Source organism: Pelophylax lessonae (assembly GCF_965119305.1).
Source record: "Pelophylax lessonae genome assembly, chromosome: 10".
NCBI lineage: Eukaryota > Metazoa > Chordata > Amphibia > Anura > Ranidae > Pelophylax > Pelophylax lessonae.
Window position 1 is genome coordinate 76,889,805 of NC_138777.1, and position 16,695 is coordinate 76,906,499.

A 16,695-nucleotide genomic window follows, 5' to 3' on the forward strand; every position below is an offset into this window, starting at 1 on the left:
GTGGTGTTGATTGATTGAATTCGCACTGGACACCCCTGAAAACGATCCAATGATCCAAGCACAGACTGATCGCTCGGAGTTCCAGGACATTGATCGGTAGTCTGGACTCTTCCAGTGTCTAGACCCCCTGAGCAGAGCTACAGCCTAGGAAGCCTCCCAGACAGGCTGTCATTCATGGTGACCACCGTCTAATACAAGGGGAGAAAGGATTTACCCTGTTGAAGCGCCGGAGAACAAAGCCACCAGATCAGGGACCCTTTTGTTTCCCAGCTCAGCCAGATCTGATTGTCTAGAGACTTCTGACACTTGTCCCATTTGGCTAGAATCTCCCTTTGCAGGGGCCTCGTATGTAACTGTGCAAACAGAAACGCCTCGAAGGTAGAAACCATCAGGCCCAGCACCCGCATGCAAGTCCGGAGGGATGACCATCTACTGGACAGCAGAAGATGAATTGCAGCTTGCAGTTTCTGGAGTTTGTCCAGAAGAAGGACACTTTGGCTAGAGCACAGTCCAGAGTCAGACCCAGATAGTCCAGCTTTGTGGAAAGAACCAGAGCAGACTTCTGAAAATTCAGAAGCCAACCGAACTCCCTCAGAGTCTGTATAGTGATCTCCACATTGTCCATTAGAGCAGTAGAGGACTTCGCTCGCAAGAGAAGGTTGCCCAGGTAGCCAAGCTTTCCCTTTAGTTGTACTTTAAGAGTGTTCTCCCACAATATTACAACATTTTTATCCACCGTTATCCTTTTTTCCTGCAAATTTTGTATGTTAGCCAACATGATTAGTGGAACTGATCAGAGAAAATAAAGACATATTATGTTATGGGGAACATATATAAATGTTAATTGTGCCTATACAGTGCCTGAAAAATGTATCTGAATTCCTCCTGGAAAATTAGTAGTGCACAACCTGGTATGCAAGGATGCCTAGGCTCTCCTGTGCCTATAGCCTTATAGTTTAATATCTTTGGTGTGAAATCTAAAGAACTGCTGCCATGGAGTGCTAATCTCAGGAGATTTCTTGACATCAGTGCTGTGCTCCTCCCTTTGCTAGAGGCTCTGACATGAGGATGCAAAACCCTGCCTTTATCAAGATGGCTGACTCCAGAAACCGTCCAAAACAATACATGGTCATGTAGTATTAGGGAAAAGATCAGCTGCAGGGAGCCAACAGGCAAGACTTGTGACAAGTACTATACCCTCTGCCTTATTTTGGGCACAGCTTCCAGAGTTCAGTTTCTCTTTAAAATCAAGCACACAATTAGATTTGATTTAAAAAAAAACGTGTCTAAGCATGCTGTAGCATTGAAGCTTGACATTGTAAATTTAGCATGCGAGTTTATGTTTCAATGCTTACAGGAAGACAACCAGTCAACAGTAAATGAAGGGTAAGGTGCAGAACAGGTAAAGTGGTTATAAACCTTCCATATACCCAGTGAAGTGACTGGCCTCTGGTGATACAGAGAGAGGAAACCAATCCTCCTACATACAGTGTACCTGGTTATCTGTAATCTTCTCTTCTCTGCATCCATTCAAAGTGCAGGCGTTCCTAAAGCTTGTCTGATCGTCCAGAAAACTGAAGGCTGAAAGCTGATTGGAGGGAAGGAACGCATCCTCCTTCGTGTAGCACATAAGAAGAGAGAGCTGAGGTTGTCAATCACAGGCTGTGTGCTGGAGTTCCCTTCCCCAGTCACCTTTTTTCTCTTGGGGTCAGGAAAACGTGTCAGAAGTGATTCATGCTGATAGCAGAGATAATAAAAATGCAGCGCTAATGTTGAAATGAGAATTAAATAAAGTAAGATAAAAGTCCACAATGTAAGATCAGTCCATGTTTGTTGGCACCCTTGGTGTATGAAGCTGAAGGGTTAAGTGGGCAATTAAGATAGCCTATACCTCCACCGCATGCAGTAATACGCCTCTTACCAGATCCAATTGACCACTGCTCTCACAGTGATCAAAATAGCAATGTTCAACTCCCAAAGGGCAGATCCCACTGGAGGGCAATTGGCCGGTCTAAAAATCCTTCCTGAGGCAAAGGACCTTGATCCCTGTGGGTCTCCAAAGGCTCCGATGGCAAAGGAACTGGATCCTCCTCGCTCACTCAAGTCTGCTGCCGCTTTCGGTCAGTCTCCCTCCTAGACTCTACTGGAAAAGAAGGGTGGCGCACACTGGTGTCTATAAGTTTCTGTCCTCTATGGATAAAAGACTGGAAAGTCTCTCTTTTGAATAACAATAGTATTTATTGAAATCATGAATGGATAAAGGGTTAAAATATTTACCACCACAGTCCCGACAATCCTAAACCTCCTTGGGTTGCTATGGGATACCAAGGGAGATGTAAATGCAGCAGATAATAGCCGGTGTTACCTGGGGATCTGCTGGCGATCCCCAGGTAACACCGGCTATTATCTGCTGCATTTACATCTCCCTTGGTATCCCATAGCAACTCAAGGAGGTTTAGGATTGTTTGGTTCCATCATCACCCAGGGACATTTCTATAGGATCAGCGCCTGGACTATTTTTTTGTGTATCCCTCCTAGACTCGGCTTCCTCCTCCGAGCGCTGTTCCAGCAGGAGCTCCTGTACAAGGTGGAGATCAGAGGAACTGCAGCCCTGAGAAACGTCTGGTAGTGTAAACATGGCCTTGTGCTGTGTGTGTGTGTGTGTGTGTGTATGTACTGTATATCCTTCCCCTTTCTCTCCTCCCTGAGTGTGTATGAAGAGGTGGAGCTCCTGCTGGAACAGCACTCGGAGGAGGAAGCTGAGTCTAGGAGGGAGACTGACAGAAAGTGAAGCAGACTTGCAGGAGTGAGCAAGGAGGATCCAGTTCCTTTGACATCGGAGCCTTTGGAGACTCACAGGGATCAAGGTCCTTTGCCTCAGGAAGGATTTTTAGACCGGCCAATTGTCCTCCAGTGCGATCTGCCCTTTGGGAGTTGTACATTGCTGTTCTGATCACTGTGAGAGCAGTGGTCAATTGGATCTGGTAAGAGGAGTATTACTGCATGCGGTGGAGGTATAGGCTATCTTAATTGCCCACTTAACTCTTCAGCTTCATACACCAAGGGTGCCAACAAACATGGACTGATCTTACATTGTGGACTTTTATCTTACTTTATTTAATTCTCATTTCAACATTAGCGCTGCATTTTTATTATCTCTTGTTGTTATTTTATGATTGATGCTAGCTGCTTTATTCTAGTTAGAAGCCCGTTTTTTTTCATTTTTGATAGCAGAGGAGGGAAGCAGCAGACAGAACTTATACTTTGTTCTCTGGATTGAGACAAGTACACACTATAGAGGGATATGCTTTCATGTCAGAGATTTACAACCACTTTTAGGCTGCTGCGGATCTTGAAGGAGTCTTGCTCAGACAAAATAACATACATTGCAGCACCAACTGGCATTGTATGAAAATTTTGTTCAGCACAAAGGAGATTAAGATCTTAGATGGTTTGAATCTCGACCGGATTAGAAAATGCGTGTGAGCAGGCGGAATGTACCAAGTTGATGGACCAATCGATCAAATTAGGTACAACCAAACTGCCTGATTCACTTGCGATTATCGCTAGCTGCTGCTACAGCCACTAGCAATAATCACTGTCTGCTCCCGGCAGAGACGGCTTCCCTCGTCCACCCCCCGGGAGCTGATAATTGCTGTCAGCATCGTCTGTGTTAATGGGGAAATCATGAAAATTTCTTTCCTGCAACCCGTGGTTGCAGAAAAGAAATTTGCACGGTCTATGGCCAGCCTAAGATTTGCATTGGCAGACACACCCTCAACACATAAAGGGAACACAGAAGCAAGCTCTATTGTTAAGAAAAGTCTACCAAACGATGTGCACAGGCACAAAGGGGTTGATTTACTAAAGGCAAATAGACTGTGCACTTTGCAAGTGCAGTTGCTCCAGAGCTTAGTAAACAGGCAGAAGCTCTGCTTTTTATTTCCCTTGCATGTGATTGGGTATACTTTTCCAAGTAAAGTTATTTACGAAGATCTCTGGCAAAGCACTTGCCCTTAGTAAAAGTGTTTTTATAAGCAGAGCTTTTCCTTAGGACCAAAAATAAAAAGCAACAAGTAATATTTTATTTACTAATCAGCTATACACTAACATATTTAAAAAAGTATAAACAATGCAATAAATAAATGTATGAAATGGTGAAGTAGTTTGCCTTTTTGTCTAGCCTAACATTTTGTTTTCTCCTACCATCGTTTAACACTGATCACAAGATGTAAAAACATGTCAAGTTGAAAGGAAAGAACCATAGGTGTGTAGTAACTGTCTATTCCAGGGTTATGGAAACAAATGGCTTTTAATGAGTTGGCTGTGACAATAATTCATCGACGTCTACCTTAAGATTGGTTGTGGAAAGGCGCAGCGCTTGGAGGAGTGTGCGATTTGAAATATTATTCCTGTATTTGGACTTGATATGATTCAAATCAGAAAACGCTTTTTCACAAATATAGGTACTACCAAACATGGAGGCAATTTTCAGTCCTAAGTCCCGTAAATGTGGATACCTTTCTTTAGGAAGAATTTTAAAGAATGGTATCCCTAACTCAGCCCGGGAAGCCAGGAACACATCTGCCTGTACTTCACATAATTCCATTTGATAATGGGCATCTGCAGCAACAATATCCACAGTGAGCGGACTACTGAACAATCTGAAGCTGAAATTCAGCTCATTAAATTCCTGGAACCTCGCACTGAAGTTCTCAATGAGAATCTCAATCTTTGGGATAAACCTGTTAAAGTCTAAAATGGATCCTGTGTCTTTCATCTCATAGAAAAGTTCACTGCAGCAATTTAAATGTATCAGCTCATTCCTTAACAGGTTCAGTTTTAGGAGCATGAGCTTGTTTCTGAAGGCAGAAATATGCTTGAAGAGCTGGTTAATGTTCTGCTCTCTCTCCTGCAAGCTCATATTCAGAGTGTTCAAACTTTGTGTGATGTCCGTTAGGAAGGCCAGAGAGCAGAGGAAGTCTGTGTCGCAGAGACGCATCTCTAAGACTGGATCCGATTTCAGCTCAACCAGAAACAAGTAAATTTCCTTTCGAAACCTGAAGAATTTTGAGAGGTAGCTTCCTTCACTCAACCATCGAAGGTTTCGATTTTGTGGCAAATCAGAACTTGCTGCTTCCAGTTCTTCCAACAGTGCCTTAAACCTCCTGCGAGTCACACCGCATTTCTTGTCTCTGATCAAATTTGTTACCTTTATAACAACTTCCATTACATCTGCCATTTTTAACAAAGCTCCCACCAAACCTTCCTCATGAACAATGCAGTGTAACAGCAAGCAACCAAAACCATCTCTCCTAAGTAGTGCAGCAAGGCCAGAGTTTTTTAAAGTTGTTGATTTGCAACCGTCGGTCATAATGCTTATGCACCGTTCCAAGCCGCCATAATCTCCCAGAGCAATCTTTACTTCTTCATAAATGTCTTCATCTTTTGCAACTCCTTGCAGGGGAGTCAGATGCAGCAATTCCTCCGAGGTATTAAAGTTCTCATCCACTGTGCGGACACAGATGATAAGCTGATTGGTGCCTGTTATGTCCACATTTTCATCGACAGCAATGGAAAAGTAAGTGCAGTTCTTGATGGCCTCGTGGACTTTCTGAGTGACGTACTGATCCATGACGGAAATTCGCCGGGCCACTGTTTGATGGGAGAGTGAAACAGACTCAAAACTTTTAGCCATTTCTTCGTTACCAAAAGCGCGAGCCATTTTTATGGCGCATTCCTTGATAAACGCGCCGTCACTAAACGCTTTTTTCCTTTTCACAATCTCCTCGCAGATCAGGAAGGAGGCCTTGATTGCAGCCTTTTCTGTGTTTAGGGCTGGTTCAGGCAGAGGGGCTTGGCTGTTCAGTTTGCTTTTCAAGTCATTTATGACTGCAAGCCTTAGTTCCCCGGTATACTTGGAGAATTGGAATTCGTGCTGAGACACATAATGTCTTTTTACATTGTACTCCTTGCAGACAGCCAGGATCTGGAAACATACCAAGCACTGGGGTTTATTCTTTGTTTTCACAAACAAGTAATCCATCTCCCAACGTTCCTTGAAAGCCCTATTTTCACTATCTACCTTTCGATGCCGAGGGGTGCTAGTCTTCGGCACATGGCCAGCAGGAGAGACCTAGAACATAATGTAGATATCAATTATCAAACAAGAAATGTATATAAGCATCTACCCCTGTATTGCATTGTGCAAAATGACAGTATGGCTTACATAGAGCTAAATCATGGAAGCTACAACTGCATGATAGGAACTGATTTGTTTCTTTAGTCAGATCCACTCAGCTAGAACCTTCAAATGGGAATAAATGGCTACACAGAAGGATTAACCACTTTACGACCGCCCGCCGCAGTTATACTGCGGCAGGCAGCTGTTCCTGCTTGAACCGCCGTAGGTATACGTCGGTCGCGCGCAGACAGCTAGAGGGCGAGCGCGTGCCGTCGGCGCCACGTGCTCCTGCTCCCGCTTGTCAGCGGGGAAGCCAATGCACGGGGCAGACGGCTCCAATTGCCGCCTGACACCCGCGATCGTTCCCTGCTGAGAAAGAAGAGAAAAAGATCACAGAGCCCCTGCTGCTAGTGTGTGAGAGCGATAGTCCTCCTAGAGCTGACAGCACAGGATTTTTTACTATACCAAATATAAAAAAAGGCATATTTCCTACCATAAAATGTACACAAGCCTGCTTGCATTACTATAATTTACAAGAGGATTCAGTTGGGCTTTACAAAGCTTGTTAAGGTGTTAAGGTAGCCTTTAACTGCTTTCACTTTGCACCTTTTTTTATTGTTCATTGCACCTCAGTGTCGATGATCTCCTTTAGTTGGGTTGCAGCCACTGAATGTGAACACGCATGCTCTTCGGCGAGTTATGTGCACCTGCATGGAGTCTGTACAGTGGTGGTCAGCAACTAATTGCAGTCAGGTGACAGGTAGATCACGTTCATGTCCCTGCCTTGCCGACCCTCAGCCTAAAGTGCTCCTCTCCCGCCTGCAAATCGGCACAGGGAAGCGATGAGCTCTGACCTGTGTTTGGGACTCTGCCAACTTTGACAACTTTCAGGCGGGATAGCTTGGGTGGGTTTGGACTGTAAACTGCCCCTACATCCTACTGACCTCTGTACACTGCCCCTCCATCTTACTAACCTCTGTACACTGCCCCTCCATCCTACTGACCTCTGTACACTGTCCCTCCATCCTACTGACCTCTGTACACTGCCCCTCCATCCTACTGACCTATGTACACCGCCCCTACATGCTACTGACCTATGTACACCGCCCCTACATGCTACTGACCTATGTACACCGCCCCTACATGCTACTGACCTCTGTACACCGCTCCTACATCCTACTGACCACTTTACACTGCCTCTACATCCTACTGACCACTTTACACTGCCTCTACATCCTACTGACCACTTTACACTGCCTCTAAATCCTACTGACCACTTTACACTGCCTCTAAATCCTACTGACCTCTGTACACTGCCTCTAAATCCTACTGACCTCTGTACACCGCCCCTACATCCTACTGACCTCTGGACACCGCCCCTACATCCTACTGACCTCTGGACACCGCCCCTATACTGACCTCTGTACACCGCCCCTACATCCTACTGACCTCTGTACACTGCCTCTACATCCTACTGACCTCTTTACACCTCCCCTACAGCCTACTGACCTCTGGACACCGCCCCTACATCCTGCTGACCTCTGCACACCGCCCCTACATCCTACTGACCTCTGCACATCGCCCCTACATCCTACTGACCTCTGCACATCGCCCCTACATCCTACTGACCTCTGTACACTACCCCTACATCCTACTGACCTCTGTACACTACCCCTACATCCTACTGACCTCTGTACACTACCCCTACATCCTACTGACCTCTGTACACTACCCCTACATCCTACTGACCTCTGTACACTGCCCCTACATCCTACTGACCTCTTTACACCACCCCTACAGCCTACTGACCTCTGTACACTGCTCCTACATCCTACTGACCTCTGTACACCGCCCCCACATCCTACTGACCTCTGTACACCGCCCCTACATCCTACTGACCTCTGTACACCGCCCCTACATCCTACTGACCTCTGTACACCGCCCCTACATCCTACTGACCTCTGTACACTGCCTCTACATCCTACTGACCTCTTTACACCTCCCCTACAGCCTACTGACCTCTGGACACCGCCCCTACATCCTGCTGACCTCTGCACACCGCCCCTACATCCTACTGACCTCTGCACATCGCCCCTACATCCTACTGACCTCTGCACATCGCCCCTACATCCTACTGACCTCTGTACACTACCCCTACATCCTACTGACCTCTGTACACTACCCCTACATCCTACTGACCTCTGTACACTGCCCCTACATCCTACTGACCTCTTTACACCGCCCCTACATCCTACTGACCTCTGTACACCGCCCCTACATCCTACTGACCTCTGTACACCGCCCCTACATCCTACTGACCTCTGTACACCGCCCCTACATCCTACTGACCTCTGTACACTGCCTCTACATCCTACTGACCTCTTTACACCTCCCCTACAGCCTACTGACCTCTGTACACTGCTCCTACATCCTACTGACCTCTGTGCGCTGCCCCTTTTAAGGTAGGCCAAGTTTATATTTTTATTATATTTTTCTTCATAACATCCTTTATTTTCTGGAGTGGTGCCCCGTCATTGGTGGGAATGGAGCCCTGTCATTGGGGGGGGGAATGGTGCCCCGTCGATGGTGTCAGTGGGGTGAATGGTGCCCCGTCGATGGTGTCAGTGGGGTGAATGGTGCCCCGTCGATGGTGTCAGTGATGGGGTCAGTGGGGTGAATAGTGCCCAGTCGATGGTGTCCCATTGTTGGTGTGAGTGGGAGGAACGGTGCCCTGTTGTCAGTGTAAGTGGGAGGAATATTGTCCCATTGTTGGTGTCAGTGGAAAGAATAGTGCCGCAAGGGCCAGATAACGGCAACGACAATTTGGAGACCACCATTGTTATAGAACTAATTATCCCAAACTGCATACAGATATTTTGTCAGGCTTTGGATAAATATTTACTTACCATTCAGTAAATTAACTTTTTAAAACAACTTTTCACTTACCTCTGTAACTGCAGGCACCTTGGAGCAATTCATCTTCAAGTTCAAATCAGAAGCACTGAAGTCATTTAAGTCCGGTATTGGCTCCACTTTTTCTCTGCGTCTGCCCTGCGTTTATAAAACAAACAAGATAGCTGAAATACTTCTAAGTCACTGCTGGGATCAGAAGCAGGGTGAACTGAACTGCTGAAATAAACTGAAAGCACTTTTTTATCATAAAATTTAAAGATAGATTTCTCCACGGTGCCTGCAGCTGTGGAGGCTTCCTGACTCTCTACTTGTTGCTTGTCTACTCTAATGCATGTATTCCATACGTCTGGGTGTGGAGAATAACTGCTCCCCCGCTGCATGCTGTGGTTTCTTCTGCTGGCTGGTATGACACTACAGGATGCAAGAGCAGAAAGGAGGAACCAAAAGCATGTGGCGGGGGGTAACAGTTATTCAATATCATAAACTGCAACCACTGAGGTTTTATTCTGTGGGTCCTCTGCATCCAAAAAATTTGGAACTTTGGGAGGAGGTGTTAAGATTGTTTTCGTGTAAAACGTGCTCCGAGTGGCTGATTAGCTGCTGGATCACTTTTAGAAACGGCGGGAGAGGTCGCCCCCCCCTATGGTCACTGATAGGGAGACACATTGGCAGCACTGGTGGGCACTGTTGGGGGTCACTCCGGTAAGGGGATATGTCTGTATATAGGGGGTCACCCCGGTAAGGGGATATGTCTGTATATAGGGAGTCACCCCGGTAAGGTGATATGTCTGTATATAGAGGGGTCACCCCGGTAAGGGGGATATGTCTGTATATAGGGAGTCACCCCGGTAAGGTGATATGTCTGTATATAGGGAGTCACCCCGGTAAGGGGATATGTCTGTATATAGGGAGTCACCCCGGTAAGGGGGATATGTCTGTATATGGGGGGGTCACTCCAGTAAGGGGATATGTCTGTATATAGGGAGTCACCCCGGTAAGGGGATATGTCTGTATATAGGGAGTCACCCCGGTAAGGGGATATGTCTGTATATAGAGAGTCACCCCGGTAAGGTGATATGTCTGTATATAGGGAGTCACCCCGGTAAGGTGATATGTCTGTATATAGGGAGTCACCCCGGTAAAGGGATATGTCTGTATATGGGGGGGGTCACCCCGGTAAGGGGGATATGTCTGTATATAGGGAGTCACCCCGGTAAGGGGGATATGTCTGTATATAGGGGGTCACCCCGGTAAGGGGATAGGTCTGTATATGGGGGGGTCACCCCGATAAAGGGGATATGTCTGTATATAGGGGGGGTCACCCCGGTAAGGGGATATGTCTGTATATAGAGGGGTCACCCCGGTAAGGGGGATAAGTCTGTATATAGGGGGTCACCCCGGTAAGGGGATATGTCTGTATATAGGGGGTCACCCCGGTGAGGGGGATATGTCTGTATATGGAGGGGTCACCCCGGTAAGGGGGATATGTCTGTATATGGAGGGGTCACCCCGGTAAGGGGGATATGTCTGTATATAGAGGGGTCACCCCGGTAAGGGGATATGTCTGTATGTAGGGGGGTCACCCCGGTAAGGGGGATATGTCTGTATGTAGGGGGGTCACCCCGGTAAGGGGGATATGTCTGTATGTAGGGGGTCACCCCGGTAAGGGGATATGTCTGTATATAGGGGGGTCACCCCGGTAAGGGGATATGTCTGTATATAGAGGGGTCACCCCGGTAAGGGGGATATGTCTGTATATAGGGGGTCACCCCGGTAAGGGGGATATGTCTGTATATAGGGGGTCACCCCGGTAAGGGGGATATGTCTGTATATAGGGGGGTCACCCCGGTAAGGGGGATATGTCTGTATATAGAGGGGTCACCCCGGTAAGGGGATATGTCTGTATGTAGGGGGGTCACCCCGGTAAGGGGGATATGTCTGTATGTAGGGGGGTCACCCCGGTAAGGGGGATATGTCTGTATGTAGGGGGTCACCCCGGTAAGGGGATATGTCTGTATATAGCTGGGTCACCCCGGTAAGGGGATAAATTTGTATATAGAGGGGTCACCCCGGTAAGGGGGATATGTCTGTATATAGGGGGCAGAGATGTATAGTAACGAAGTAGAACTACTTAAGTACTGTACTTAAGTACCGAAATGCGGTATCTGTACTTTCCTAGAGTAGAATTTTTTTCTCCTACTTCTACTTTTACTTCACTACATTTTTTCAATGATTTCGATACTTCTACTCAAGTATTTTTTTTTTGTGCTGCATAGTTACTCGTTACTTTAAAAAAAATTACCACTGCCAGAACAGTAGATGGCAGGTTACATAAAGCTCAAAAAAATGTGTATAATGTCATTTGTAAATCAGCGCATACGAAAATAAAGGCTGTGTATAATAAAAGCTGCTATACCAAATCTTTCCAATAAAAAGAAAATATGAAACAAACAAATAAATGGTGCTACAGTGCTTAAAGTGCATCAAGAAACTACTAACAAACACAACTTGGCTGTGCGAATAAAGTGCCTGTGCAATCGATATAATATCATCGTTGCCCCCAGTGCCCTGCCCACACTCCACACAGTATCAAAAATAAAGTGACATGAATGTGCTAAAGCCTAAATGCAGTGAAAATAATTATTCCCACAATGTAACAGTAAATTCAATTCATATAAAATATGACAATAAATCACAATAAAATAAGTTATGAAATAAGTTAGGTCAGGTGCGTGCAACAAGTTGAAGTGTGTAAACCTATCTATAACGAAAAACCATAAATGAATTCCAGTGTGCAAATCTAAAGTGTCACTTCACTTGTCAGATGCTTCCAACTCCTTCAGTGCTCGAGTGACCGACCAACACACTTAATGGTGGTGGCACTGGTGGATAGCGTCTGGGTGGCACTGTGGCACTGACTGCACTGGTTCAAAAAGCCATATATATTTAATTATTTCAATTCTCAATCCCATAGGTCCTCTCCTCATAAGATATTAATAACTTAAGATTAGGTGATGAACTTCTTGGCGGCCCTGGCAGGATGACGGGGACACCAGCCACTTCTGGAGCCGAGCCGCTGTGATTCCCCAACATGTGACAAAGTGACAGCCAGGAGATCTAGTGGCTAGTAGTTCTCAACAATAGCGCTTTTATATATAAAAATGAAATAAAATATACTGACTCACAATTTAGTAGTAGGTAGTGTGTAGCAGTAGGCAGCACAACTCAATTCAATCAATCCCACAGCCTCGCTCGCGCCGCGGCCCGCGGAATCACTGTCATGATCATCAAGTTAAGAGACCGCACTGGAGGAGCCGTGCTGCCGTCTTCCCGCTCGAGGTCTCCGCCTCTAAACGTGTTGTGTGTCACTCCCCTTAGGGCCCTTATTGAGACTCCACCCCTTAGAGCCCTTACTGAGAGGAGTAGTGACACGGGCGGCAGGACTCGGAGCATTTTCTTCGTTATCTCATCTTCTTCTCTATGAGGTGAGTGAGGTGGACCGTGGAGAGGGCCTAATCCATGCCATGGCAAATGTGCCATTTGAGAATCAAATAATCAATATAAAATATTAATATATTATATACACACGGGTCATGGGTGGCTTTTTTGAACCAAGAAGAGTGAGACTGACGGCTATGATGATTATCCGACCATCCATGGTCCATGGAGCATAAGTGTTGTGTTGTGGTGGTGCCTGTGCTTCCTGCGGCCTGCCTCTGCGGCTGTGCCTGCACTGCAGTGGCCACTGGCAGTGGCACTTGACTTGAGCAAAGCAAATGAGCACTACTAGTGTGAAGGACAGGTGGTGGAAGCATGTTCTGACAAGTTCTTATAATGAAAATAATATAGACAGCTTTTTGAACCAGTGCAGTGCCAGTGCTACTAAGGTGAGAGGCAGAGAGAGAGGCTATCCAGTCCACCACTTTACTTGAGCAGATCACAGAAGAAAGGTGGAAGCATCTGACAGCAAGTGACAGCACTTCTTAGATTGCACACTGAAATTCAGTTATGGACTTTTCGTTATAAAGTTTAGTTTACACACTTAAACTTGCACGTAACTTATTCACAATCACAACTTATTTTATTGTGGTATCGTCATATATATTTTATATGAATTACATTTACATTGTGGGAATAATTTGAACTGCATTTAGCACAGACATGTCACTTTATTTTTGATACTGTGGGCGATGATTTTGAATACAAAAAGAATATATATAATTGCAGGCACTTTATTAGCATTTTTAGCACAGCCACTTTGTTAGTAGTTTTTGATGCATTTTTCACTTTAAGCGTTGTAGGTTTGATGAAGCTGGCCTGGCACATCATCATCAATTGAGCAAATCAAATCAAACCGCGATTAAGAAGACTGCGCATGCTCCTGTTCTGCCTTTTGATCAGCTGAAAAGATGGACGAACCAAAAACACCACCTTCCACCCCTGGCCCTTCAACTTCAAGTGATCTGCCTGGCTGTGAGAGTGAGGAAGCTCAGGAAGGAGACCACCCCTGGCTTTAAAAGGTGGATGCTTTAAAAGGGGAAGGGAGGGACATACTTTATCTGTTTTTTGTTTACAAAAAGTTACAGCCTTAGGAATTGTGATTGTCCTTTAGGTTAATCATTTGAAATAATAAAAAACAATATGATGTTCAAACTTTTGACTTCTTTCTTTAATAACTACATACCACAGTACTTGTACTTCTACTTTCAGTACTTGAGTAGAAATTTTTTTTCAAAACTACTGGTACTTTTTACTTTTAGTACTTAAGTAGCAATTTTTTTGAAAAAACTACTTGCAATACTTAAGTAAAAAAAATGTTGAATACTTTAGTACTTCTACTTAAGTAACTTTTTCTGCGAGCACTTCCACTTCTACTCAAGTCACTTTTTGATCGAGCACTTGTACTTTTACTCAAGTAGAAATTTTGAATACTTTATACAAGTCTGATAGGGGGTCACCCCGGTAAGGGGGATATGTCTGTATATAGGGGGGTCACCCCGGTAAGGGGGATATGTCTGTATATAGAGGGGTCACCCCGGTAAGGGGATATGTCTGTATGTAGGGGGTCACCCCGGTAAGGGGATATGTCTGTATATAGGGGGGTCACCCCGGTAAGGGGATAAATTTGTATATAGAGGGGTCACCCCGGTAAGGGGGATATGTCTGTATATAGGGGGTCACCCCGGTAAGGGGGATATGTCTGTATATAGGGGGTCACCCCGGTAAGGGGGATATGTCTGTATATAGGGGGGTCACCCCGGTAAGGAGATATGTCTGTATATAGGGGGGTCACCCCGGTAAGGGGGATATGTCTGTATATAGAGGGGTCACCCCGGTAAGGGGATATGTCTGTATATAGAGGGGTCACCCCGGTAAGGGGATATGTCTGTATATAGGGGGGGGTCACCCCGGTAAGGGGATATGTCTGTATATAGGGGGGTCACCCCGGTAAGGGGATATGTCTGTATATAGGGGGGTCACCCCGGTAAGGGGATATGTCTGTATATAGGGGGGGTCACCCCGGTAAGGGGGATATGTCTGTATATAGGGGGGGTCACCCCGGTAAGGGGGATATGTCTGTATATAGGGGGGTCACCCCGGTAAGGGGATATGTCTGTATATGGGGGGGTCATCCCGGTAAGGGGATATGTCTGTATATAGGGGGGTCACCCCGGTAAGGGGATATGTCTGTATATGGGGGGGTCACCCCGGTAAGGGGGATATGTCTGTATATAGAGGGGTCACCCCGGTAAGGGGGTTATGTCTGTACATAGGGGGGTCACCCCGGTAAGGGGATATGTCTGTATATAGGGGGGGTCACCCCGGTAAGGGGGATATGTCTGTATATAGGGGGTCACCCCGGTAAGGAGATATGTCTGTATATAGGGGGTCACCCCGGTAAGGAGATATGTCTGTATATAGGGGGTCACCCCGGTAAGGAGATAGGTCTGTATATAGGGGGGTCACCCCGGTAAGGAGATATGTCTGTACATAGGGGGGTCACCCCGGTAAGGAGATATGTCTGTACATAGGGGGGTCACCCCGGTAAGGGGATATGTCTGTATATAGGGGGGGTCACCCCGGTAAGGGGATATGTCTGTATATAGGGGGGGTCACCCCGGTAAGGGGATATGTCTGTATATAGGGGGGGTCACCCCGGTAAGGAGATATGTCTGTACATAGGGGGGTCACCCCGGTAAGGGGATATGTCTGTATATAGAGGGGTCACCCCGGTAAGGAGATATGTCTGTACATAGGGGGGTCACCCCGGTAAGGAGATATGTCTGTATATGGGGGGGTCACCCCGGTAAGGGGATATGTCTGTATATGGGGGGGTCACCCCGGTAAGGGGGATATGTCTGTATATAGAGGGGTCACCCCGGTAAGGGGGTTATGTCTGTACATAGGGGGGTCACCCCGGTAAGGGGATATGTCTGTATATAGGGGGGGTCACCCCGGTAAGGGGGATATGTCTGTATATAGGGGGTCACCCCGGTAAGGAGATATGTCTGTATATAGGGGGTCACCCCGGTAAGGAGATATGTCTGTATATAGGGGGTCACCCCGGTAAGGAGATATGTCTGTATATAGGGGGTCACCCCGGTAAGGAGATAGGTCTGTATATAGGGGGGTCACCCCGGTAAGGAGATAGGTCTGTATATAGGGGGGTCACCCCGGTAAGGAGATATGTCTGTACATAGGGGGGTCACCCCGGTAAAGAGATATGTCTGTACATAGGGGGGTCACCCCGGTAAGGGGATATGTCTGTATATAGGGGGGGTCACCCCGGTAAGGGGATATGTCTGTATATAGGGGGGGTCACCCCGGTAAGGGGATATGTCTGTATATAGGGGGGGTCACCCCGGTAAGGAGATATGTCTGTACATAGGGGGGTCACCCCGGTAAGGGGATATGTCTGTATATAGAGGGGTCACCCCGGTAAGGAGATATGTCTGTATATAGGGGGGTCACCCCGGTAAGGAGATATGTCTGTATATAGGGGGTCACCCCGGTAAGGAGATAGGTCTGTATATAGGGGGGTCACCCCGGTAAGGAGATATGTCTGTACATAGGGGGGTCACCCCGGTAAGGAGATATGTCTGTACATAGGGGGGTCACCCCGGTAAGGAGATATGTCTGTACATAGGGGGGTCACCCCGGTAAGGGGATATGTCTGTATATAGGGGGGGTCACCCCGGTAAGGAGATATGTCTGTACATAGGGGGGTCACCCCGGTAAGGAGATATGTCTGTATAAAGAGGGGTCACCCCACACATAGCTCTACAAAGGCTGCCCATATTCCAGCATGAGGCATGCACACCGCAGGGCATGCTGGGACCTGTAGTTCTCTGCAATGTAAGAGATAGAAGTGCCCTTTATCGGGGGAGACTTACCTTAGCGGGCTCTCCTACGGAGGATTCCATAGAAACGGTTTCCCGAGCACCGGAACTTCGGCCCCCTGACCCCGAACACTGCACAGGAAGTGTTGGGGGAATCCTCCGGCTGCAAAGGGTCTCCGCTCCTCCCAGCCGCCAGGTGGCGCTGAAATCATATGTTGCTGGTCATAGAGCTCGGTCCTCCTGGGTGTAGTAAGATGT

The 16,695-nt window shown here is 46.8% G+C and overlaps 1 protein-coding gene across 2 annotated transcripts; it reads right to left on the reverse strand.

The window, feature by feature from the left end:
* Positions 1-4,289: 4,289 nt before the first annotated feature.
* LOC309565689 (general transcription factor II-I repeat domain-containing protein 2B-like) lies at positions 4,290-16,574 on the reverse strand. Of its 2 annotated transcripts, XM_082270660.1 has the most exons (3): positions 16,492-16,574; positions 9,131-9,235; positions 4,290-6,136 (listed from the first exon to the last, which is right to left on the reverse strand). In XM_082270660.1, the coding sequence occupies exons 1-3, from the start codon at positions 16,519-16,521 to the stop codon at positions 4,313-4,315; spliced, it is 1,959 nt and encodes a 652-aa protein (XP_082126786.1). In that variant the 5' UTR covers positions 16,522-16,574; the 3' UTR covers positions 4,290-4,312. The 2 variants fall into 2 exon arrangements, with proteins under 2 accessions (XP_082126786.1, XP_082126787.1); XM_082270661.1 differs by lacking the exon at positions 9,131-9,235 and having other exon boundaries at positions 16,492-16,541.
* Between the last annotated feature and the right edge of the window lie 121 nt (positions 16,575-16,695).